Here is a 27,810-nt window from a genome sequence, read left to right on the forward strand (position 1 = left end):
CTAAGTTCCTCTGCAGTGAATATGAGCGCACAGATTTCATTTCGCTTTTCCAGTATGCCCTGACCATCTTTGAATACCTCTTCAATATCTTCTTGCTTTGGTCCCACTGACTCTCTGGCAGACTTTCTTGTCCTCGTGTGCTTAGAAGCTTGTATAATTTTTATCTTTAGAGAAATGGTTTTTTTTTTCAGTCCAGTTTTGTTGGCCTGCATTATGGTATGACCTGTGCTCTGTTGGGATTGAGTGTTCTTCTCTTTCTCTGTTTTGGATACCATTCTCAGGTTTTTAAGAGCATGTCCTTTCTTTGTGGTCCTGTTCTTTACCAAAAAACCTGAGGGTTTGTGGAATGTGGAGTAAAATATTTTTTGTATGGATTAATACTCTTCCCTGTGTGCATAATTGGAAAGTGGCTTTTATTTATTCTTTAGTTGTTTTTAAGGTTCTGCTTCTGAGGCAAAGAGGAAAAAGGAGATGACTGCAGATACCCAGTAAGCAAAAGCATTTGTCTGACTTGTGCAGTTCTTTTTTGGTTTTCATCAGTTTTTCTTATGTGATAATGTATAAGATACTGTGATTCAGGATGTCTTGGCTTTTTACCTTCACTGAGATACTTTTAATTAAAGTATTACACAAACGCAGAAACTTTGGTACAATCCTAACTGGAGCTTTTTGTAGTTGCTGGGTAAAGGCTGTTTTCAGTCCTTGGGAAAGACAGTTTAGTAGTCCAGGGTACTAATTAATGGGTGCTGACTTTTGGTTTGGTTTGGTTTTTAATTCAGTTTGAGCACTGCTCTTTGCGTGTAGTGCATGTGGCTTAAACACTAGGGTTCACATGGGGCTTGGGAGGCTGGGGTTCATGTCTTGGCTCAGCTCATGGGCTTCCTAGGGATGTGCCTTTGTGGTATTCTGGAAACAGAATTTGCTCCAGAGTCTTGCGAGTGTTCAAAGTCTGCTGGAAACCATTTGAAAGTGGTTAGTGTGGTGCCAAGTTAGCTAGTTCTGTTAAGAAGTGGTTAGAGCTTCATGCTACCAGTTTAGACTTTGTAGCCTGCTTGCTTTGTGCAGAAAGCTTGCAGTCATCTCAGACCATGGGCAAAGGTCACGCTTGTCTGTTTGGTAACTAATAGGTAGAAATGTCTTCTGTGACCTTCAGAAATGCTGTTTCTTCTTTTATTCCCCCATTCCTCCTGTAGGAAAGGACTAATGCTTCCTTACTTCAGTGTTTTGCCTAAGGTGGTGCTTAAATGGTAGAAGGATGAAGCTTGTAAAGAGTTCGGGGTGGGAGTTCAAACGCATCGGGCAAAGTTTGAGCCTGGCATATTTGCCTAAACCTTTTCTCGATTTCTGATACTGGTAAGCGTATTAGCTTGTTTTTGTTAAGCCAACAGCTGGTGAATCTGCTTGATTTTTACCAGATGGTCTCCTGAGTTATGTGAAAACAGAGAAGCATTCTTATCTCTTCCTTTGGATGCTTGCAGTAGGTAACCTTTCAGTTTATGTCTCAGTTTATATGCCTGGATGTTTGTTTAAAGTATTTGTCTGAAACAGAGAGAAGTAAAAGTTAATTTAATAACCATGGATGACTCATAATAAGAACAGTCTCATCATATCAGTAGGATTGTTGCGTGGTGAGAATGAGAGTGGATGCCACAGAAAGGCATGTATGTAGCTGGTGGTGCAGTCTGTGGAGGTGCTCCTGAGTCAGGCAGGACTGCGGGAATGCAAGAGCTGAGGTACCAACAATCTCAGTTGTGAGTGTCCAGATGTGCTGAATGTCTTGGTGGCCCAGAGGAGGGTTACACGTGGATCCTAAATCTGATGATATGGTTCTAAAACCTTGCTTGGCTGCGCATGTTGGTTAAACTTTACCTGGTTTCGGGGAAAAAAGTGTTATGCTTTGTTTCAGTTGCCTTGAAGTATTTACCATTACAACATTATATGTGGGGAATTTTCAAGAACATTTTCTCGCTTACTAATATATCATTGTGTGAGGTGTCCCTGCCCATGGCAGCAGGGTTAGAACTTGATGATCTTAAGGTCCTTTCCAACACTAACTATTCTATGATTCTATGAATTAGTGTCCTAGAGCTTTCTGGGTTTGAGTAGACTTCTAGCAGATACAATTTGGAGCTGCCTTTGCCTGCTTTATAGACTTTTAATAATTATCTTTGATTGCCAAGCTGTTCTCCTCATAATGGATGGGAGAGGAATGCAAGGTACTATGTTTCACTCTAGAAACGGGAAACTCAGGGTTGGGTTATTTAAAATCCTCCATGCAGAAACCTGATTTTTATTAGGAATGCTTAGAAAGCAAATTAAAGATTCTTCTCGTAGAAGTAGTAGCCACATAGTGGGTTGCACTAGTGTGCTGGGAGACTGAGGGAATCCATTGTTCTCATGCTGGTGAGACCGCTACTACCAGGAGTACTGTGTCTGGTATCAGTCCCTCCATTGACAAAGTGAAGCAAGTCCAGTGGATGGCTGCCTAGGAGGGGAGGTGGCTGGAGCACATCTGCGATCTGATCTGTCTGGTTGTAATTCAAGGACGTAAGTTATATCTTTTGTTATGTCTCGTATGCTATTAAGAACAGCTCTGTGTGTTTTTGGTTTTAAGCTGCTGACCTGGAGAATTACAGAATCGTAGAATAATTCAGCCATCCTTTCAAGCAGGTTAGTGGCCAGGACTTGAAAAGTGTTTTCCATGCTCCTTGTCCATCTTGTCTTTTGAAGAGTAAGTTACTAAAGGGATAGTCAATTGATTTTAACAATATTTGTTCTTTGCCAGCGTTTTTGATTTGTCTTTAAAACCTCAGCTTTATGGACTAGAGGTAGCTGTAGTTGCACTGCTGTATTGCGTGATAAAAATTTATTGGGTGCTTTCAAAAGTGAGCATTTCCTAGGGTGCTGTGTGTGCAGTTGCAGTGGGTGGAGGTGTATTAATGCTGGCTTCCTGGGGCTTTGTAGGATATTCCAAGAGCTGAAAGCTTTTCTTTCTAGGTGATTGCACCTGTCAAATCTTTTGGTGCCTTAATGTTCTTGTTTCTTTGGGCATTGTAGCTTTGTATAAGTATTAAAAAGATGGACTGAGCTACAGTTGCAACAACATACTGATGTCAGAAAGTTCTTTTCTCCTTTTTCATCCAACACAGGAGAGTCTGTGTCTGCTGTTTCAATGGCTGAGTAATGGGCATCAAACTGAATCACAGTAGCTTAGTCTTGTTTTGAGACAGATGGATGAGATATTAGCAAGAGGAGAAAAAGTCTGTGGCTGACAAGTGGCGTACTCTGCCCTGAAGATCAGTTGTCTGAGTTTGTTGCTGTTCTGGGTACTTGGAGCTATGGCTCCAATTTTATCCTGTTGGTTGTATGAACTGAGCATGGTACCTGTGTTTGCATCTAGTCTATATAACTGCAGGAGGCTGCAGCAGAGGATGTTAACTGCAGAGTGCATGTGGAGGTTAGGCACAAAGTGAGATTTTATTTTTTTTTTATCCAGCTGACTTTTACAGGAGAGACTGATGCACAGGGTAATCCACAGCCATCTGTCTGCCTGATTTTAATGGGCCTGAACCTGTTGTGTTAACCATTCTAGGCTAAAGCCTACTTTGGGTTAGCTTAGAAATGGTCTCTTTCTGAGGAAAACATAGCTACTGTTGGTAGTCAAAGGAGATACAGTTTTGTTCAACAAAAATGTTGAGAGGCAGACTTCTAAGTCTTCCATATCCAGCTACTGGCAGCTAGGCTGAAAGTGGTCGTCTGGAGGCTTTTGACTGCTGCGTTTTGCCTTGGTCAGAAGGGGAATGGTGCCACAGGTGAGGGAATTTCTGCCTTGCTGCCAAATACCATTTGCTCCCAGCTTCTGTGCAACAACTGCCACCCACTGTCTGTCGGGGCAACAGTAGCCTGACTCTCTATTTGAGTCAGCAACAGCTGTTTGTTGCTGTCCCAGCTTTTGCAGCAGTAACAGCCCAGCTCTCTGTGTTGGGAGCAGCAGTTGTCCTTCCAGCTTTGCTCTGCAACAACTGCCTGGATCACTGCAGCAGGTGCCGGAGGAACATTTTCAGCAGCAGCTGCCGCCAGATGGGGAGGACAGCTGCTTTCCTGAGATGTGGAGGTAGACTGAAGCCTGTGCTGTTGAAGTGGGGGGTCATTGAGGGTCTCAAAACCCAGATCCAGCTGTTATGGCTGCCTGCTGGGGTCAGACCACCCTGCAAGGGATTTAGAAGAGCAAGTCTGTCATCCTGCGTTACGACTCTCTGGAAGTGCCTCCTAGGTTTGTCTTGAATGCCTTGAAGTCTGTCTGCCCTCTGACTTTTCTCCTGCTGAATTGTGTGGCTACTTTGCTTGCTTTATGTAACAGTAATTAAGGTTACTGTGCCAGTTAGATAGGACCCCTAATGGTTAGCTGTGAATCTTCCTCCAAGGGTAAGCTCTCTGTCACTAAGGTGATGGTTAATCCATAAAGCTACCTGAAAAAACATCTGGAGAAATGAATTGAAATTTTATTATATACAAATCTAAATCTGCCTGGTGGAAACACTTACCTGGCCTGGAAGAGCAGGATGCCAAGAAAGTTTTAACATTCAGTAGCTTTTATCTTTGGGATCTGATTTTATGCATTCAGTGCAAAGCAGTAGTTTTCTCATCTTCATAGTCATTTTCCTCTTCTGTGGTCTGAAAAAATACAGAAGGCACTGTACAGTCTCTGGAGCTGCAGTGAAGTGTGAAAATGCTATCCTAGATTTAGAGGAAATGTGGAGAGGAGGAGTTGGAGAAGGAACCTATTCTATCTTATCTTCCCCTTTATCTTCCCTTCAGAAAAATGTTTTGCTTTCTTTTTGATGTGTAAAGGTTTACAAATCAGTGAGCCTTGAAGGTTTTACCTTTGCTGCAGTGGCTCGTTTCTTTCAGTTTGACTTAGAGGATGTGTTGGTTGTTGATTGAATCAAGAGTTTGTAGTATTCTGGTAGGAATTTTCTTTTAAAATATTGAATGCCTTTCATTAAGTAGGTCTCATGAAAATAAAGGTGGGTAAAATCTGTGAATCAAAGATAATTTCTCAACGAGCATCACTTTGCTTAGTAGCAAAGGTGTGGTTTTGTGTCTTTGGAGCTCATCTGCTTTGCTATATTTTGAAGGCATTTTTTTTCCTTCTGTTGCTGCAAAAATCTAACATGATTTTGTTTTTTTTTTTTTTAAATCTTATTGCTTCTTGTTTGGGAATTGAAAGCATAAAAATGAGCAAAACCCAAAAATAATGTAAATAAGTAAACCCTGTGACTTTTTGTCTACCTTTCCTAGGTAAATGGGGCACACAACCTTATGGTGCCCAGGTGTCCAATGAAATGACTCCAAATTTCATGAAAATATAGCCAGGTAACATCTAAAGAATTCCATCAAAAGAAGCTCTTATAAATATTCTAGCCATAGGAAAAGCTTAAATCATCCCTTACAATTAGGGGTGAGAGACAAACCCACAAGGAACCAGACTTTTGAATTCTGTTGCTCACAGAACCTGCTGGTTTCCTGTATGTGTTTCCCTAAAGAAAACAAAGGCAGAAGCATACCAGGCTGTTCTGGATCTAATCTGCTGCTACAGAGTCCTTGATGTCATGTCATACCTGCCAGCGAAGGACTGCCTGTTCTGTGTGCTTAATTTCTTGGGGAGAATCAAAGACATGCAAAGAAGATAATTTTCTTGAATTGAGCTTGCATGACACGATGCAGTAAAAAGGAAGCAAACTTGAAATATAGTTGGGTTTTTTTTTTTTGTCTTACTGATGGGTTATGACTTGAGGCAGAGATTTGTATGTGGTGGTGTGTAGTGTCTGAATGTTGAAATGTTATTCTGAAGAATCTGAGTTTGCTGGAACTATGATGTTAACAGGGTGTTGAGGAAGATCTTGGAATGTCTGTTTCATTATTACATTAATAAATAGCACTTATTCCTTCACTGTTGTCATTCAGAAATGTTTGTTTTCTGTTTTATTGACAACTAGCAAACCCATTCCATCTGGAAAGTGAAATCTTTGTTTTAGAACTCCTTGAAATCAAGTGTTAAAAGTGATTGTAAAACTGGTCCAAGGCTTTTCAACAAAACTGTCTTTCCTGGGTATTAAGAATTCTTCTTGTTTTCATTTTTAGTTACCATTTACACCTGTCCATTCCCATTACCCAGTGATTCTGCATCGCAAAGAGAATGAGAGTTGGGTTCTATTTTAGATAGTAAATCATCAACAAGGTGATTTAGGAAGGATGCAAACATATAAGTGAATTAGTTGCTTGATGCCTCATCACAGCAGAGTAAACTGCGCTGTGTGCTTTGGCAGAAGGGTAACCTAATTTTGTTTAGTTTATCTGAAAATAAAAGTATGCCAAAGTGAGCTGAATTGATTTGCAGTTAGCATGGGCTAAGAGTGTGGCATATGCACAGTTGTAAGTCACCTGAGCTGCAGGGATGATATGAACAGGGGTCCATTAAATACAGTATTCAAAGCCTGAATTCTAGGTACTCTCAACTTCATCTTCACTACCCAGGGTTGGAAGCAACACACTGTTGGTCAGATTCTTACTGTAGGCTGGAACACAAGTTGATTCTTAAGAAGATCATGCAGAGTTTGCAATGCTGAAAAGTGAGAAATAGTAGCTCTTTACTTCTGCAATGACCAGATTTTTCAGTGTATTTCCCTTAACTGTAAATAAAACCTCAGGCTGTCGTTTCTGTAAAGCTTTATTCTCAAAGTAAAACTAGTTCACAGCAGAGCTGTCAACAGTTTGTGACAGGTTTATGGTAGTGAACCCACCTGGGATTTCAGAAATGACAAGCTCAAGCTCTGCACTCCTCAAGCATACCTGGTGTAGGTGTATATAACCTTCACACTTGCTAGGGAATGTATTGAAGTGTTGTCTCATTTTTAGCTCCAGAAGTAACTGTAAGAAGTAATGGAAAAGAAGGCAAAATGTTGCTTCTGAAAGCAAAACTGTATTATTATTTTTTATTATTGTGGGTTTTTTTAGCACTCCCAGTGCAAAGTGAGTGAAATTCAGTATTAACACAAAATGCTGTGAGCAGTGGAAATTTTCTCTTGTTCCAGAGAGAATCAGTCTGGTGAGGAGAGCATTGTGGATCAATAGAAGTTGCTGCCTCCCTTCTGCAGGCAAAAAGAAGAAATCCCCAAAATGTCATCTTGTGATGGTGTTTGTGGTCCTCTAGACTGGTCCATTTTGTGTAGATATACTGCATGTATACTGCATGTAATGCAGTATATCTGCATTATTGTATCTTCATATGTGTGGAATTCTTCCAAATTGAATTTGGGAAGAGAGAACTGGCCTTGAATTCCCTGTGACTTCTATTCTACTTTTTATTTCTTAATTTTTGTGAATGGGGAGAGGAGTCAGAGCATGGAAAATATGACCTGATGGCTTTTTATTCTTGGGATAAAAAAGTATCTGTTTTTATGCCTAGGGCACTTTTTCTCTTACTGTGTATTATATATCATTGGAATCAGGAAAACTGATCTGTTTGTTGCCACTATTTAACTGTTAAAAGGTTGTATTTTTCAATGTTTTATATAAACTTTATATAAACCTTTTATATAACTGTGTAGTAGAGCAGAAGGAGCATGATCTTTTGATCTTGTAAAAGTTTTGTGTGCTTGAATATAGAGCATAGCTTTGATCAGGATAAAAGATAAATTCCAGAAAGAAAGTTGACTGTTTCCATTTTTCCTCTCTGGTGAAATATATCTGATATCATTCAATATGAATGGTAGCAAATATATGTCAGAGCATATATGGAACAAATAGCAATAGTCTGTCTGCTGAAGTTGAATAGCTGAAAAGGTATGGATAGCAAAAAGAGAAAGCAGGATGCTGCATTAAGGTTTTTGCTGAGTAGTGCTCCCGTGTAGTTGGAATTAAGTTCAATTTGCAGTGCCATGTTGTGGGATGTTACCACTACTTTAAAAATGCTACTGTACTAATGAATTGAGCTAAGTAAAAAGAGAGTGCAGGGCTAGAACAACATGCAAGTGTTTCGTCTGAAAGGAAAATGTTGTAAATGTTTCATTATATGGTCTTAATTTTAAATCATTTCACAAGGAGTGGTCATTTGTACATGTGGTAGTAAGTTGACATTTTGTTAAGCAAAAATTCGTACTTGCTACCTTCTTAACTGCACAGTGTAATATCCAGAGTGAGCAGGGGTATAAGATGATGGTAATGAAAGCAGTAGGGTTTATAATACATGTTTCTGGCTTTAGACAAAATATTTCAGCCATCTCAAATATAATTTTAAATATGAAGTATTTACATGGTCCTTTATAAGTTGGTATGAGTGTTTCATACAGTTGAATGTAGAATTCTCAACATACCTTTATGGGACAGAACTATTGCCCTAGTTTCACAAATAACTACTTTATCTTGCTTCCCTAGGTGGCTTGCTCAAGGTTACACAAGAATCTTCTGGTGGAACTGGGAATTATATCCCAATGTTTGATGTTTAAATCTTGAAATCTGATTTCTGGATTACCCTCTCTAAACAGGAAAAGACAGACCTATATCTTTCCTGTTGTTCTGCTGAAATGAATCAAATCATAAGTATTAATACTCTTGGTTTTGATCAATGCTTTTAATTCTGTTTACTGCTTTTGTTTCTTTGTAGGCATGTACTGGTATTGAAAATATTGATGAAGCTATAACGTTGCTTGAACAAAATAACTGGGATTTAGTGGTAAGTATTCTAAGAAAATGACTTCATAGATTAACTTCATGTAACGGTGATGTGTCACCTTACTGAGACAGCTGTTTTCTTTATTTCCAATTTGGGGGTGTCTTTTATGTCTGGGGCTAGCAGGTTATTTGCAGACTGGTTTTGGTCTGTTAGAGCCTCATTGCCAAGTTAACACAATACTGAGTTATGTTATACCCTGGTATACTCTGTCTTCAAGCCTCTTTGATTTGTTTCTTTTCCTTTGAATCAATGTTTCTTATTGGGTTTAGTTTTCTTTTTGGTCAATTGTGTGCATAATTTTGTAAGTAGTATTATTAAGGATAGCAGTTACAGAGGACAACTTATGTATACACACAGGGCTTTTGAGGATTTAGATGCCTGTAGAAGAAATGCAAGGTAAACCAACTTTAATCTTTCATATGCTATTTTAGTTATAAAAACATAGTCTTCTATTGTTAGTTGTTATGCAGAATTGAATCTGAGATTAAGGCCAGACCTTCATTAGTTTTGGAGTTATCCAGATACAGTCAAACACAAACAAAACCCCAACAAACTCATTCTAAGAAAACCTTATCATCTCTTTTGTAGCAAGGTTCAATGTGCAGACAAATAGGAGGAAACCAATAAAACAAGCAGCTCTGCAGGGGGTTGTCAGGATAAATACAGGAACTATTAATGCCTTTTCTTAAGGTTTGAAAGTGTAAAATAGAACAAACTTAGTTAAAAAGCAAGTGATCTTCCTTTAAACTGTAATACCTTTGACTTCCCTCTTCTTTGTCTTTTACAAGTGAGTGATCTTTGGACCAGTCCAAATTCTCAGAAAATTAATAAAAAAAAAAAAGGAAAAAATAATTCCAAAATTGTTTCTGTTTACAGTTTCAACTGTCTGCTACGTTGTGTTCCTAGCATATTGTTTAGGGTGTTCTCTATGTTTTAATAATTTCAAACAAAGTATCACAGAGGTTTAGAGTGGGGTTTTAAACTGAGTTTGTTAGAATGAATATTGTGCTTCTCTTAAGGCATAGCAATTTAAACGATGTGTGATCTTGTAAACTATGGTAAACAAACACTATGTTCTCCAAACACTTGAAACTAAATGTTGAAAATGAATGTTAGCCAAAGTATATGGAGTCTTTATGTTGCAACATGTCATGGTCTAAGCAAGAATGAGCCACCAGTGAGTAAAAGGGAGTGCCTATCCTCTGTGTCTTCAAACAGAAAAACCCAAATGTATATTGACAGAGTGGTATAACTAAAACCATCTTTTGTCCTAGTAGTTTACTGTGACTTAACATGGGCTGTTTTGAAAATTGAAGTGTTAATGGGAAGGCAAGGAATAGCCTGCTGCATTCTGTTCAAATTGTAGAGTTCTCAGTACATTAAATCAGTTGGATATGGTTTTGGGGATTTGTAAATTGTAAAGTATATGCTTTACAATAAATGCTTACAGATGGTGTTGAATGAGGGAATTGTGATGAAAAATGGTAAGAACAACTAAGGGAATTTGGTTTATTTTCTTTTGAGACTCCATTATGAGCAGAAGGGGAGAGTGAAGTATTTAAAGCTATGAGAAGAGCTATGAGAATAGCTTTAAGTATTCTATTCTATAATCAATATATTCTATTGATTTTATTAGTGATGATTAAACAATCTAGAAGTAGAATATAGTGGGAAAAGAAGTAATGACTCAAAACATGTAAGTTTAAAAAAGACATAGGAAAAGTAAGAAAGGAAAGAAAATTAGGCATGTAAGAGGTGCTTCAGAAATGTACACAGTTCTTGAAATGTGCAGTTTCTTGAAACTAAACAGATGAATGGAGTGTCTCTGAAAAGAAAATGGTAAGTTGTGGAATTAAAAAGATTGAGGAGGGTAGAAGTGATGAAGATGCCTTCAGAGTCTGTCATTAGCAGGACACTGGCTTCTTTTTGTTAAAAGCAACTACCTTGTAAAAAGGGGACTGAAAACCAGATTGTAACAATCTAACAACAAGTTAGAAGCAGAAGAGTGAAGAAAGAGGAGAGAAAACAGAAGAAACATGATTGTAAGAAGAAAAGGAGTTGTTAGCTTGAGAAGGAATCAAACATCTTAGTCAAGTGATTTTAGCGTATCAAAAGTCAAAACAGTACATGAAAAAAGGCTCATGACTGATGAGAAATGGAACTTTTTCTATATTTAAGTGAAAAGTGCATGGTCCATGTGTGGTGGGTATTTTGTTGTTTAGTGGTTTTTGGTTTGGTTTGAGTTCTTTTTTAATACCTTTGGTTCAGTATTCAAGTACAGATTGAGTGCCCCACAGCTGAGGAGAGAAGAAGGTTTTGCTTTGGTTGAACCAAAAAGTCATGGAGTTAAAAGCTAAAATCCTTTTGCTTGGCATTAAATATTTCATTCAATGCAGAACAAAACATTTTTTTTGGATTTGCAAGGGAAACAAGGTTTATAGGACTTTGGTTCACAAATCATAAAGACAGTAGTGAAGTAGTAATGATCTTGGTTAGGGGTTCCTCTATCATCCTTTGACCACCCTTCTGTCAGGTAAATGGGAAGAACATCATCACTGTCTTCTCTAATTTCACTTTGTTTTGTGCATCTTATACAGAGGCTTATTTCAAGTTCAAGTTTTTGATAATCATGACCTGTAATAGTCAAATGTTGTCATACAGGTGTCATATAGGAGTTCAGGGTGGGTTTTTTTGGATGTGTCTGTTATTTTTAATGTATTCCTTTACTTCTATGATTTTAGAGGTTTAAATATGAGCGCTGTATTTGATTGGGAAAGCTCCTGTGGAGCACCCAGGGTAATATGAAGTAGGAAGGTAAGCAGGTCCTGTTATGATGTGACCAACCTAACGTCAGGGCACTTCTGCAGCATTAGGGGAAAAACCAAAACCAGAAGTTAGGGAAGTTCTTGTCTTGAACAGATTGCTTTCTTGCTCTTTGCTCAGGCTTCTTGATCTCAGTTCTATTTTCCAGTTTCGGGGAAAGAGCTGTGAACTGAGAGGCTGTGCTAGGGACCAGGTTGAAAATTCCCTGGAGCACCTGTTGCTTCTTGAACTCTATGAGACTCAACTCAAGGACATTGTTATTCCTCATGGACTTCAGACCGAACAACCAAGAGCAAGTAGTGCTGGTGAGCTGGAAGGCAGAAGGATCCCAAAACAGAAACAGGGAAGTACTTACAGACATAGGCTGACAGAGAAGTACATCAGCACACACACAAACAGCAGAGGTTGTATAGTTCACGTGCTTCTAATCTCATGCTTATAAGGACTGTGTTTTTGTGTAAGCTAATTTTGAGGATTTCTTTGTGCTGATGCAGTATTCCTGCTGCTTATTTTCTCCATACTTCCTTTTTCTTTTTTTTTTTTTTTCCCTTGGTCTTGCCAGTAGATTTTAGTGTGAAGAGTTAAAATATCACCAATGTCTTTCCTGTTACTTTAGTGACTGTCATTGTGTTTTGTATCTTTTGGACATTTGGTCTTACCTTTAAACAAAGCCAGTCTTGAGTGAAGTATAAGGACCTCCTTGCTTGTTTATTTTTTCTATTAGCCACTTTTGTTTTCTATTAAGAATTCATCTGAAATCTCGTTTCAGTTTAGAACTGGAACATCAGCTTCCTAATTTTGAATGTTGAAAGATTACCCACTCCCAATTAGAAGTGTTCATGTCTGTTCCTCTGTATAGGATACTTCAAGACAATATGAGCTGCCATTAATTCATCTTTGACTTGGAACTAAATAGATCAGATTTAAACATCTCAGGGTCGTATACGCTTTACAGTTTGTAGCTGCTTGAAGTGTTATAGGAAGCTGTCTTTCATAAATGTTTGGTTGCTAGGCCTTGTTCAACTGCTTAAAATCAAATTGATCACAAGAGTGCCTCAGAGGAATTCATATGCAGTAACAGTGTATGAATTGCTTGATGGGATCATGAAGTCTAACCTTGCCAATAATTAGTTCCCCACTGTTGCATGTGGCTTGGCCTTTGTGGTGGTCTGCTGCATATAGAGCAGCTGAGATTTTTTCTGCATTAGAACACTGTAGCCTAATTACTAGGCTTATTATAGGCTGGGCGATGAAATGTTTTGTGTGTCACAGAAGATCTGAAACATCAACATAGATAATATAATGGTCTCTTCAGGCCTTCATCTTTATGAAACTGTTCTGCAATAAATGAATCCAGCCCTCTTAAGCTTGCCAGGATTGCTGATATGTTATTTCCTGGTGTCATTTCTTTGAGCTCTATTAATTTACAGTCATTTTTAACATCTGAAGAAACAGAAGTTAGGAATTTGTCTGTTGTAAAGTCTGGTTTCATAGCTTGCCCATGAAAACGATGACCTTCTGCTTTGGCATGTGCAGGTAAGAATGGCAATGTAAATATATCTTAAACTGTTTAAAAACAATAAAATAAAAAGATGAAAAATCCCAACTGTGTGGCTGTTGAAATGTCTCTGATGATGGTACATATTTAAAGGAAATGGCCCATTAATGCCAGATTCTGTAATCTACTTGAATTTATGCAGTATGAACCTTCATATATATGAAGTTATTACATAGGTGATAGCTCTTTGCTCACCTGAAATCAGTTGATTGCATCTGCACATGAAACCTGGTCTTCTGTGCCTTTCACAGATTTAATGAAAGACTCAAATCCTTCATATATAGCATGACTTTACATTCTGTACTGGTAATCAGAACAGGTTTTTTGAATGAAAAGCAGGATTCACCATGCTTAACTTTGTTTTTTCCAGTATGACCACTTCAATTTATTTCATGTCTTTTCCAATAGACATAATGTAGGTACTGCTTAACATCACTTTGAGAAGAAAACAGATTTCATTGAAATAAGGGGGTGGGTGGGTTATCCCCTGTTAATTTCACTATAAACATGTGTATAATGATTACAAAATAAATAACTGCTTTTTATTTTAAAACTATATTCTTAAAATTACCTTAGTGCCTTCCTGCTATACTTGTCTTCGTTACTCTGTATCCTGGTAGAAGCACAGTATAACTTCAGTAAACCCAGCAATTTAATGCACCTGGAAATGTGATGATTTGCAGTTCCTGTTGTACACAGCTTCCAAGAATCAGCTAACAAAAACCATTTCTGTACCTTGGAATGGGATATTGTGTATTTTAAACATCTGTTCTTGTAAAGCTTCAGCTCTCAACTACAGTTTTTCTTTCAAATGCATAGCTTACACAGAAGATAAGGGGTTTTTGCATCTGTGTTTAAGACCTCTTAAAAATAGTTATATGTCAAACAGGTTTTTTGATAAGTCCCCGTTTTGTGTTTATATATATATATATATATTCTATATAATGTTGTCTTTTTGGAAAGAAAAGTTAAAAAACAAACCAAGAAAATAGAACTTAGCAATTTTTCTTTATTTCTGTTGGAGATGCCAGTTTAGATAGGATTTTTAGGCAGAAAGTGGGCCATTGGCTCTTGACAGGTATCAGTATCTGTTATTTGTAACTTTTATTGCTTTCTAACGATTAACTTAGTTCTTTTGATATAATGTGTAGTAAATCTCAGTACAGGTTGGTAAAAACTAGTACACTAATAATGTCTTTTGTCTGTTTTTCTAACTGGTTTGCTCTGCAAAAGCTTTGATGTGGTATCTCTTTGTACATGTTTTTTGGTTGGTTTGAATTAGTCTGCCTTCAGAAACTAGGTGATTAATCTAAGTTTGGCACATGGCCATTTCTTTTCCTTAAATGTGGGACAGTATTGACATATGTTTAGCAGCTCTGTTGTTTCATTCCGAGCAGGCTATATTTCAGCGGCTGGAGAACCAGAACTACACATTATGGTGGTAGTGTTCATTGCATTGGCCCCTTTTATCTTATATTGTTGACCTGCTGTTTTCTTTACTTCAGAATTGCATACTGAATATGGCACACATTTGAGGGTGCTCACCATGGGGCTAGTGAGGAGTTCATGGTGTGCTTCTCATTAGGACTAGATCTGAGGGATTTTCACTATTAGGAACACTGGTTTATCTGTGTATTAACAACATTCTCCCTGTGGTCAAATAAACAGTCACATCTGCCTGTGGAAACCAGAGGTTTGTATTCCAGATTTTTTTTAAGGAGCTTTTCAAGTTTTGATTAAGACAGGTGTTCTCTTCTGGATTGTGGTGTCCTGTCAAACATGTTATTGTCAGCTCAGTTAGTTTATGCTCAGTGTTACTGCACTGAGTTGCCTGACTGCATTCAGAATCCTGCTGCCAGCAGAGCTATGGAAGAAGGAAGTTCTGAGCTAGGTAATGACGATTACTGTTGGTGGACGGACGTCCCACTGGTGCAGATGTCCTGTGGGCATGGAGTCTTGTTCTCCAGGAAATCCAGGAGTTGCAGGTTTCTTATGTGTCCAGCTGCAGCATTAATCTGTTCTAGTAGGACATAGTTAAATTGTATATTAACTTTTCTTTTACAAAGGGCTACAGAAAGCACTTTTGGAAGTTTTTAATGTACTTTCTGTTAAATTAACAATCCCTGCATGCAGAAATCATTTATTTCTCATTCTTTGTATTTCTGGCTTTTTGCAGGTGCCAAAGTAACATTTCTGTGTATTTGCATAAGCTCAGATGCATGCTGTGTATTTTATGCAGCTGGGTGGTAGCAAAGAAGACTAGCTAATTCTTAAACCCCCTATGATTACTAAATTAAGTGTTTTTATTTACTTTTGAATGTGTGCATCTCAAATGAAACGTACTTGCTTTTTGTATATGTTCAGCATTAAAGACTGAAATGTGCAGGTCTATAGGCAGCTATAAGCTTGGTATGGCTTTCCACACAGCGTATGCACATCCATCTATTAAAACAAAACGCCACCACTGATACATGTGAAGGAAATTCAGACTCTTTACTTGCAGAGTGCGGAATACCAGTGCTACTTTGTCACCTCAGTAATGTGCTTCAATGAGGGAAGATTATCTCTGACAGCAGCAATGTAGACAAGTCTTGGTGGTCCTACCAAAACCAAACTGCTTCTGAGACTAACGGCAGTAGTTGATACCTCAAGCGATGCAGGAAAGCGTTCAATACATTGCCACTGTGGCAGTCATCTCACATGAATTTGAGAGCACAGGTTGCAGTTGATCCCATTGTGTGTCTGCATCCGTCTTGCGTTGGTTGCCTGCAAGTGGTCTGTTAGACATCAGAAAGTGGTCAACAGAGCAACTACAGTTTTAAAATGAAATGGCGCCAAACCCAATAAAAACATCACATACACGTTCTGACGCATGCAAGCAAAGAAACAAGCTTACAAAAGGGAGAATAAAAGTAGCAAATGTCCAACTTGTGTGTTCTAAACTTCTGCTTGTTTTGAATAAAACTGCTATTTTATTACATAGGTTGGTTTCTTGGATTTTTTCTTTTTTTTCCCCCCAAAACTGAGGTGGTCTTTGGATTTGTTTTCCTGTTTGGATGACCCTTTGCTCTTTCAAAGGAGGTTGAGAAACTGCTTGGATCATGTTGACATTGCCACATCTTGTGATTTTTATAAGGAAACCCATGAAAGCTGTAATCAAAGCTGTAGCTGCTGATATTGTGTAAATACCCAAGATTCTTAAGCTTCAGAGTGTTCCCCTGTAAAAAGCGAGCCTGGGAAGGAAGAGAGCCGTCTCTGGCTTGTGTGTAGAGAAAGATTTGACAACTGAAATGAATTGTTTTCCTCAGCTGTAGTCTGCTATCCCAAAACTTTTAGATTGCCATGGATCTGGCCTGGGGCTGTGCAGGTAAAAAAAGAACTCTCAAAATACCCAAACAAATACCAGCTAACTTGGGTACTAGACCCAGGGGGATGTTTGGTTTCTTCAATTGATTTCTTTTTCTGGTTTTGGTCCTAAGGCAGGGGAATACAAACTCTTCTTCCCCCACCCTTGAGGAAATTGCTGTGTGTCAGCTTTGAAAAAGGTTATTGGGAATTTGGTGAAAACAGTTTTAGCTTCTTTAAACTGCACCTTTGCTGAAATGCGGTGCTTATTTCACAGAAGGAGTCTTCACAGCCTCAGAGCTTGGGAAGACTGGAGCTTTCATTGTGGGAAACTGGTGCTGTGCAATGCCATTCTTGTCTTCTACGTTCAAGGCACTGCTAAAATATTAACATTGTAAAATCATTTGTTTGGTAGGTGGCTGACTGTATTTAGGGCTCATTTTGGTCTACCATGTTTAAATGGATTGAGGCCAAAGGATGTGTTCGCAACTTGATGGAAACCATGAATTAGGCTTAAATACATGAATTACTTTGTCCTTCAATTTGAAGGCAGTCGTTTGGGAGGATGAAAAAACTGATGGCTCTCAAGGAGGTAGGGATTTCTTTTTTTTTGGTTCAAGGCAGTTAAGAGTCATGGCTTTAAACATGTGTTTTCTTTAGTGCTGTTTCACATACGCTTTGCAGTTTTGTTGATTCATCAGAAGGGGCTAATTCTTATATTGCTGATTGAAGGAAGATGTAATGGGGTATATATCTTACCCGTGGGGTAAAACTGTTGTAGCTTGGGCAAAGTGTCTTGTAGATGAGCACCCTTTTGTTCCTGTTACACTGGAATAATTCTTCAGTATCTGAAGAAATCAGTATCTTTCATCCCTTCACAGTTTTAGCTAATAGTTATTTTACAGTCTACTAGATAATTTTCTAGACATTAAAGGGATAGTGTTAACCTGAAATAGTTTATTTTGTTTCATAACTATGGATTTTAGTTTTTCTAATAGAAAAAGCCTGCTTTATTCACTGGGGGATAATAAAGGGGTTGTGATTATGTATTTTATGGCTGTGCTTTGTAGCCATATTGCTGTGATGATGCATATGAAATGTTAATGTCTGCCCAGAAAGATTGCGGAGGAGATTTTTAGGTAAAACTTTGCTGCCAACAATATAAAGTAAACTGTGTCTCTCCTTTCCAAATAACAGATGGGATTTAGTTACTTCAGAAATAAGCTCCTTAAGTTTTTCTTGCATAGTGATCAAACAAGCAATGGGAATAATAAACTTAGATTTCTGTTCATGGAGAAAGACTCATTTCTTGTAATAGAGTTTTGTGTTCTGAGAATAACCAAAAAGCAGCACCTGGGATCACAGTAGTGCCTGATAGTATTGCTGTAACTATATGGATGCGTTACCCACCTTGTCATATGTTTTATATATACTTGTTATCAGAGGCTGTTACCTTTGTATTGGCAATTTCTGTGAAGACTGCTTACCATTAATTTGTCCTGAGGCATTTGAATTTAAAAGCAAGTTTCTAGAATATATTAATAGTGAAGTGACTGCTAATGAGGTATCTGTGAGGAGTTTGTAATATATTACTCTGTGACTAGTTGGACTGAAAATTGCATACATCTTACAAATGCGTGTTTGACAGGTGATTTGTCTCTCATGGAGTCATGCTGGGAATGTATGAGTAGGAACGAAGTAAATGATTTAATTTAAGAACCAGCACCTGTGCCAATGCTGTGACTATTTTTCAGGTGACCCTTAATTGTGAAAGGTTTCACCACAGAAACTAGGAGTCATCTAGATCCAACAGGTTTTCAAAGCTGAGTATTTTAAAAATGGATTTACTTAAAGTATTGTTGAATATCTTAAGAGTTCTGTCCTAGTTTTATTTAGATAAACTCTCTTTAGCTGGTCCTGGAAGACCTGGCTTGCTGCAGCACTAGCAGGATAGCATAAGGAGAGACAAGCTGTAGGCTACCTACTTTGGCTAGGGATTTTTCTGGTTTCCAAACTTTGAAACTTAATCTTGCATAATTATTCTTTTATTATTCATTAGCGATTAGGTAGTCTGTTGACTAAAGTTGGGGTGATTTGAAAACTGTTGTATAAGGCGTTTGATGTTATTGCAGCTTTTCAATGAAGGGGCCTTAGTCTGTGGGCAGTACTTCTAGGACTTCTTGACTTGTCTTGTGTCCTGAGATTTTACCCCTAGTAGTACTTGCTAAGAACTATAGTGTTATACAACAAGTGATTTAAAAAAACCCACCAAACTCTTCATTTTAGTGTTGTTGGTCAGATTTAAGTAAAATAATCTAAATAAAATAAGGTGAGAGGAAGAAATGTGAGAGTTTACTACATGGACATAGCCTTTGTTCTATCTGAATCTCTTGCTGTCTCACTTTAACATTTTAAGGAGTAAAAAAATTGTTTCGACATCAAACATAAGCATTACTTTCTGTTAATAAAGAAGGTCAAGCAGTATTAATATAAAAAGTGATGTTACTGACTAGCACCGCTGTGCATACATATATGTGTATTGAAGTAGCAGACACCTCATGATCTACTCCTCTCCCTTTCCATGTGAAAAACTGGGTAGTTCAGATTAGGTTATTTTCCTTTATTCCTGCTGAAATAGTTTCAGCTCGGGTAGATACTGATCAATAAGCTTCTTATAAGTCTGTTCATGTTATTTATTTTCATGACCCTAGGAAAAAAATCAAGTTATGAATTTATTATAGAGATTGTGCTTTGTTTGGGGAATTAAGCAGTGACAATATAAAATTAAAGAACTGTGCAAGATGTGTATTTTTCCCCAGGGTTATACAAGTATATGTAACTGTTGAAAGGCTTCCTAGTGCATTTCGGCATGTTGTAGGAACTACAGGAAAAAGTTTGCTGAAGCCACCAAAGAAGTAGGGAGAAATGGGAAACCACATCTAGAGTGCTAATTGTAAACTATTTCAACGCGTGCTGTCTTGCTGATGAAGTGAATCATCTGTATGAATATATTCATGTGGCATTTTTTGATGAAATGTTAATTTTTTGCTTTATTAGCGATTCTATTGTTTTGCAGCTTTTCATGAAGTACATTAGCTGTAAAGAAAGCAAGCTGAAATAAAGCAGAATGCATAGAAGACATTTCATTGTAGTTCAATTACAGTTTTTGGTTAAATTTTAACCACGATGGGGACAAATGTTGGCATTCTGTAAAAACCTTGTGGGTGTAACTTCACGTCTAGCACTTGGAAATACTTTGAGACTTGCAAAGCTGGGGAAACGCCAGCAAGTATAACACAAGCTACAGGAAAAAGCTGACTCATTTCTTTGCATTGCAAAGCCTGCCAGAGATAACAAAGGTAGAGGTTGCTTCTGTAACTACTGGGGCACAATTAGTAATTTTTTAATTTCAATATTATTGCATTCATTTAAAAATCCAAGCTGAAAAATATCTTTTAGAACTTACAGCAGTCATTACTTGTTGAAGTAATGGTTTCAAAGTAGCGGTGTATGTAGGAAAGTGATAATGTATCTTGTTTGTAAAAAGCTTCTGGTCTAAAATAATTGGTATTTCTGCAGAAGGTTTTATGGAATTTCTTGTTTAGAATAATGCTTCACAGACTTGCCTGTAATAGGCAAGAGTTGATGGTTGCATAAAGCTGCGCAGAAGCGATCTTCCTCTGCTTGGGAATCTCATAATTCAGTCTCAAGGCCTTGGGGCATAAAGAAGGGATTGTATTACAGCTGATTCCAGCAAACCTTTATTATTAATCCAGATTGACCGCAGTAGTTGACTGATACTTGCAGTAAGTTTTTGTCAGCATGTTAGTGAAAATTGTACTGTTTATTCCCAGTTTATTACCTTTTTCTTGTTGCAAACTGATCAAGGAAAGTCTCTGCATAGTCTCACTTGCCTTTTATCCAGTTTCCTGTAACCACAATATCAGCAGGTCAGAACAAATGTTTTTACACATCTGCATCTGACATTACCTGTTATTATCAGTTCTGTTGAAAATACAAGCCCAAATTAGTATTTAACAAAAAAAAAAGTATTAGGGGAGCATTATTTCAAAACATTTACCATATCTATATCTATATGTGTGTATATATATATATATATATATACACAGCAGAACCACTGCAAATTAGTTTCATTGTAAGGAATACTTCTGTGCTCAAAAGGAACTAATAAATCTTTGCGCTTCTCCTGTTTTGCTTTACTATTGTATACAAAAGTATGTTGCTTTGTCATGTAGATTTATAGTTTGGAAGCAATTTCGAATTCACTTTTGCATTTTTGGTCCTTTCATGCATGTTTTATCTTACTAAAGCTTTTCTTTATCCCTTATCATTTAATTATTTGGTTTTCCTCTCTGGATAACATTTGTTCAGTTTTGGGTTTTGTTTCCTTTTTTAAAGCTCCCCATTGTACAAAGCATTTGGAGTTTTATCATCCATTTTTTTTATTTGAACACCAAATAATGGATTTAAAATCTTTAGGATAAACCATTTATTGTGTGAAAGCAATGAAATTAGAGTAAGAATATTGTATTTCAGGGGCAATATCACATTTAGCCCAAATTAGAAGTAGAATTAATTGCAATGGAATTAGAATTGTAAACAGAGTAGTAGAAATGACCCTTTTGATGATGTGGAAATATATAATAAAATACAAAAGATAAGTATTTTTTTCTAGTGTATTATAGATTGTTTAATGTGAGCCTTTTAGTATATTTCATTGCACTTTTAGCTTTTGAAAAAGCAGATTTAATTTGCTTGACTTTAAGCAGGATAGATTGATAGCACAGAGGAATATTGGCTGATATTTCCAACATATAAGAGTTCTGTAGAGAGATTTTGTACGTAGGATTTGGTGTTACAGTCACTTGTGTAATCAGACTGAGAAATAAATCTAAGATTAAATGCTGAAAGGGTCAGTCAAATATTAAAATAGGTTTCTGTTTGCTTAGTGTGGAACAACAAAACAACCGCTTTTTGGCTATATTTCAAAACATAGTCCTGCTGCTAAAACGCCTTTCTCTAAGACAGGGAGCTGTCTTTATTTCTTTAATGGATAAAACAGCGTGGGCTAAACTTTGAATTTGTGATTTGAGGTAAATAGCTTTTATATCAAGGGAACTTTCAGTATATGGTAGAAAGAAAAGGCAAAATGAGCAGGAAAGACACAAAATGCAGAACTTTGGTGTTTTGTTTTGGTTTTTAGGTTACCAGACTGTTTTTAAACCAGAAGTAAAATCTAGGAGTTGTAGCACTTGCGGAAGAATATAGGTTCTTGAAAGTCGTAATAAATGAATCCTTTCATCCAAGACAACTCTTACTCTTTCATAGAAATAATTAAATATTTGAATTATGAGGCTATTACAGTACATTGAATACAACAAAAATTATAATTACTGGAAATCTGGACATGTCAGACCTACAGAAAATGAGGGTGTTGGAAGAAAATGACCTATGGGCAGATTACTCCATTATATTTCCTTGTTACTTTCTGAAGCAGTTGTTACAATTTGGTTGGTCATCTTTGGATTTTGGATTAATCGATCTGCTATGGCAGTTCCTATTACTCTGTGTCTCATTTGTGTATTGTGTTTGCTTAATGTAAACCTTCTCAAATTTTAGCTAAACAAATGTAAAGTCTGCGTGGCCTTTATTGAGCAGACTGAAATGGTCTTGCTTGCTGAATTCAGTCAAACCTAAAGAAAGCTTTTGAATTCTGTGTGAGCTGATTGATACATAAACTTGTCCTGGTTGTGTTAAGCTGATATGGTTATTTATCTCAATGAAACTCATGCAGCTTCCACATGTGCACAGCATTTATGTCTCCCTAGCCCCTTCTTCTGAAAGGGTTGATCTGCCAGCATCATGCTGCTTGAACTTGGCTTTCTTCTTTTGCTTAGAGATGTGTTTTCTAATACCCTATTTTGGAAAGTTGATCTTCTTGTGCTTTGTAAAAGCTCTTGCTCTTCATTGTGATAGGGGCTGGAATGGGGAAGGTTTCAAAGGGCAGTGTCTAGGGTATGGTCTGTATCTGATGGCCAAAACCATTGTGTGGTGTGGAGATTGGAAAGGAGAGGGAACAAAGGTGGCCACAGAGGAGGATCTTTGCCCACCTTATCCATTGCAAAAGCCTCTGATTGCACTTTCGCCTGGGCCTGCTTTGAATTCTGAAGGTAATTCATACAAACATCACTTTTAAATTCTGGAAATCTAAAAACTACCTGCTGTCTGTAGTTCATGAAAAGAAAGGAATTCCCCACTTTGCTTGAATATACGGTCAGTGTATGTAGACCTCTGCTTTTAAATAATATGATTGGCAAACCCAGTCCATCTTCAAACTTAGTGATGGCCACTGCAAATTTTAAACTCAGAAGTTTAATGTTTGTGCTATCCAAAATACTATGTTTTGTCCGTAGTTATTCATAGGACCTTCACTCCCCTAAGAGGAGAGTCACTGTAAGACATGCTTAATTGCTTTGAAATGGTTAGTACTATAATTGTATTTTGAGAGAAGTCATCAACATTGTTGCTCCAGCTTGTTAAGAAATGGTGATTCTTGGTTTTTCTAACACTGTTTTGCACTCATAAAAGATGGTCACATTTAGTCAGAACTAACCTATTGACATTAATATTCCCTTCAGTAAAAGCTTTAAATTTTGCAGTCCTCTTCACAACGTTCTTTAGGCACTTAAATAATTTCAGTCTGTAGAATACTGCAGAGTTTCTGCATTGCCCAAACTCTTAATGAATTTGGTAACCTTTCATTAAGCTTATTGCTTTATTCTTTCCTATATTTCCAGGAAACAAAATCAGTTGGATTAATACATTTTGATACTGTAATTTGGCAGCTTGCTGTTGAAACAAACACTAAGAGAAGTGTTATTACTTTGAACCTTTGTAATTGGTGCTCAGTCCAGTATTCTGTCATCTTCTGTTTTCCCATTCATTTAAATGAACAAGATTGTCAGTAATGTTTATTAAGATATCCTCTACTGCTGGATGATGGAGTCACAGAGCACTTGAGATTGGAAGTTATTTCTGGATGTCAGTCTGGTCCAAAGCAGGTCCAATTATTTGACCATTTCAATTCCTGGATGACTGGCAACACTAAACAAAATGTATAAATCAAGAATAACTAGATTTGGCTTATAATTTCCTAAAATAAATTGTAGTTGTTTGAATGTTGTCACCGAAATGATAATGACGTCCCCCTTTCTATCCCTCTGTTCCAAGTTTGAACAGTGTTATGCTAGAGTTTGTATATGGATAACACTGAGACACACCTTAGATTCTTAGCTTTGGGAAAAATCTTAGAACCTGTTAAAGGTACTGTGGTACCAGTATCTACCATTGACCTGTGGATATACAGTGTGAGAACAGTGAGAGCACAGAGTGCTGCTTCCCTGATAGCACTCTCAGCAACAGGTTATTGGAAGCTTGAGAAATTTTCTGAGCCAGAGAGGGTATATTTAATAACCCGTGAGTAGATTCAATGTGCCAGTTATTAACATTGTTTCAAGGGTACTACATCTTTTAAATTACTGTATAGCAGTCACACAGGCTGTTTTGGATGGTCGAGTGATCCCTGTTTGGAAAGACAAAAAAATGTAATATCTGTGAATGTTTGCTTAACCGTACGAGACCTGATCCTCTCTCAGAGGGGACTGACATTGGGGAAGAACAGCCTGGAACAGATCTTGCTTTAATAACTTGTTCTTTTTAAAAGTTGTTTTTAATCTTTTTTTTTTTTTATAGTCACAACCTTCCTCCTGTGAAATTCTAAAGCAGATGGTTTTTCCTTTTTCTTATTTTCTTTGCAGGGTCTACTTATAGATGTCTTACAAGAACATGGATATTTAATATTTATGCAATATCTACATGTGCACTGCTACCATTTGCTGTCTACATAATTTTAGTCTTCTATCTTGCTTAACAAACAGTGTCCAGAATCTTTATTTTTACAGTGTGGTTAATAGAGGTCTTTCCATCAAAAAAGTACATAATGCTGCTGCTGGTTTTTTCTTAGTACTGCGCCCCTTAAATGTCATCAAATTTACAAAACTGGGGATGTGAACAAGTAAGTTATTCAGTTTTAAAGAAAATAGCTTGGAGCCTTTATAGTATTTAACCCCTCTAACTAGGCTTAGAAGAAGTTTGAGCTGATTTAATCCTCTAAGACTGAGACCTGAGCTTTGGCAGGAGAAATGTGGAAATGCCATGCTGTTGTATTTCTTCATAGCTGAAGTATTTCTTTTTCACTGAGTAAAGAGAATTCTGTTGCACCAGTAGATTATTATTAGTGCAGGTCCTGTGGTATAAAAACCTGTATTTGCTCTCTATCCTACAGATGCAAAGTAAAGGATATTTCTCTTTTAACCAAATTTACCTGTTGATTGACAGAAGTGAAATGAATGTTCCTGAAGAGTATGAGAGGGGGGAGAAAATCCAGAAAAACACAAACAAACCAAAACCTCCCACTCTTTCCTGGAGGTTTATTAGATGAACATGATCAAGAGCTCTATATGACTGCAAAAACCACAATGATGATAAATGAGACATATTGTTAAATAGAAACCACTGATTCTTGCTATGCATGGTGGATAAGCTGATTTAAAACTGATCTGGTAGGAAGCTTTGTTTTCACTGTAATTTGATACAGCCTCATGGGTAGCTGCTGTATTTTATAGATACGTGTGTCCCTTTTCCTTATCTGCTTTTTTTGCTATTATTTATGCAATATTTGTTTCTAGATACATGATAAATCTTATTACAATATCGTAGTTACTTAGCTGAGTTCAGCAGTTGTACTTTCTGATGTTATGTAGCCTTAACTATTAACGGAAATTGTAAAAAAATTATGTTTACGTATTCAGAGATAAACTATAGCATTTAAATACTGATTTAATCTACTTTTTTGTGTTTATTAAGCATTTAAGCATCAATTTTTTTTTAATGTCAATTTGTAAAAATGATGTTGATAGATGATGAGTGTCCATAGTTCAGTTGCATTATGTGACTTTGGCCTCCTGGAGTACCAGGGAATCTCTGAGCTTCTAAACATCGGTGTTGTCCTAGTTCAGCAGTAGCAGTCATTTTTTCTCCTTAGTAGCTGGTGCAGCGCTGTGTTTCTGACTCTCAGCCTGGGAACAGCGCTGATAACACCGATATTTTTAGTTGCTGCTCAGTAATGTTTAGTCTGACCAAGGACTTTGTGAGTCTCATGCTCTGCCAGGGAAGAGGGGAAGCTGGGAGGAAGCAGAGACAGGACACTTGACCCAAACCAGCCAAAGAGGTATTCCATACCACAGCACGTCATGCCCAGGATTTAAAACTGGGGGCAGTTACCTAGAAGGGCTAGTTCACTGCTCAGTCAGGCTGGGTATCGATTGGGGGGTGATGAGCGGTTGTATTCTCTTCCCTTGTTATTTCCCTTATTATTATTATTATTATTATTGGTGGTAGCAGCAGTGATTTGTGTTGTACCTTAGTTACTGGACTGTTCTTATCTCAACCTGTGGGAGTTACATTCTTTTGATTCTCCTCCCCATCCCTCTGGGAGTGGGGGGGGAAGGAGGGGAGTGAGAGAGAGACTGCGTGGTTCTGATTTACGGCTGGGCTTAAACCATGACAAGTGTTCTCTTCATCAGCGACCAGACACCGTTCACCAGATACACCTGACTAACAGTTCACATATATCTGACATGACAGTGGATATTATGAGTTGTGATAGTAGAAATGCATTAATTGCTGCTGGTACAGCAGCAAATGGAGATCAGCGGGATGCTACAAGCTCTCTTTAATCTCACTGTTAAGCTTAACAAATATATACCTGTGAACACAATAGTGATTACAAAGTTCATCAAAGAGCAGAAATAGAATTAGTCTTTTGAAGTCTGTTTTTCTTTTCTTCAGAGTTTCTTTTGAATTCTTTCTCATTCCTTGTGAAAGTCCCTCCTGTGTTATTCCACCTTATCTGCCCACTGCTGTGCTAGGGTTAAAAGTCTGAAGTTAGATAGGGTTCTGGCATTTTTACTCCCATATCTTCTAGCAAGAATCAGAACAAATTTTAATCAGCTGTGGAGTAAAACATGTGAGTCCTCTTCACCAGCTCACATGGTATCACTTTTACTGCTCCTCAAACCTGAGAAGTCCTAGCAATGAGATGATTTTAAAATACCTTTTTGGTGGTATAAAGCAGTCTGAAATATAAGTTGTCTTCTAAATACTTGAAGAAAGCCTTATTTGCTTTCCAGGTTTTTCCTTCATCCTGACTTACATATAATTCCAAAGTTTCTATTAACTTCTATAGCATCAGGTGTGCTAGAAATGCATCAGAACTTTCTCCAACATAGACTGGAGCAGGCTGAGAAGACAGTTTTACCAGAAGTGGGGTTTTGAACCTGAAACTGGTGTACATTGTGGCTCTTTTAAAAATAATGTATTTTAATATGAGATAGAATACGTTAGGATATTTTCATAGATAGTAACTCTGCGACATCAGATAAGACCAAATCTGAATGCGACTTGCCAGGTTTGTACTTGCATACATTACTGTAAGTAATATTTTGTGTATTCTGATGATCTGGACAGCCTGGGATATTAAACTGCATAAATCTTACTTTAAAAATACTTCAGTTCTACCTGAAGATTGTTTGAATTTTGAATTCCCTGCCACATGAGGACTTTTAGGAAGCAGCATGGTATTTGTACATGTGAGCTAGAAGGAGGTTTTCTGGAAGTCATAGGTGTGATCAAGGCATGTGTGCTGTTGAGTAGCTATTTCTGCTGACCCCAGCAATTCGTGAACACATCAGGCCTGCAGCATGCTGTGTATGTGCAGCTGTGTAGGTTTAAAGGTTTGTGCAGGTCTGATACTTCTGGGAAACATTAGGTTTTCTATGTACATGCTGTCTGGCTGCCTTGTCTGCACAGTTACCTCGACGTATTGAAAGCCGTATGTTCACTGTATGTATATACCAAGCGTACAAAGTGTTAGCTCTACTGAGCGTGGGTTGTGCAGTTTATTCCTATGCATTCCACCTGGACAATCCAAGCCTACAGGACCCTGAGCTTCAGTTTTGTTCGTTTTCACTTAAATATGATTTTTATTTCGTGCAGGTACTTCAATGGCAATATCGTTTACCAAGATTATTCAATGAATGGAGGACACTTTATGACATATTTTAAAGCAGGCTAATGACTCTTTAAAACATTATAGAAGTTCTGATTTATTTTTGTTGCTCTGCATGCTTGACTCAAGGCTTGTTTTGTCTTTTCAGGCAGCTATAAATGGTGTAATACCACAAGAAAACGGCATTCTACAGAGGTAAGT

General features: G+C 37.5%; 1 protein-coding gene across 1 annotated transcript in view; it reads left to right on the forward strand.

The window, feature by feature from the left end:
- Positions 1-27,810, forward strand: part of FAF1 (Fas associated factor 1) — a 174,933-nt gene that overhangs the window by 12,135 nt on the left and 134,988 nt on the right. The window contains exons 3-4 of the mRNA XM_065673372.1: positions 8,666-8,734; positions 27,758-27,804. Coding sequence (XP_065529444.1) covers positions 8,666-8,734; positions 27,758-27,804 — 116 coding nt within the window. The remainder of the gene's footprint in view (positions 1-8,665; positions 8,735-27,757; positions 27,805-27,810) is intronic.

Source organism: Lathamus discolor, chromosome 3 (assembly GCF_037157495.1).
Source record: "Lathamus discolor isolate bLatDis1 chromosome 3, bLatDis1.hap1, whole genome shotgun sequence".
Taxonomy (NCBI): Eukaryota; Metazoa; Chordata; class Aves; order Psittaciformes; family Psittacidae; genus Lathamus; species Lathamus discolor.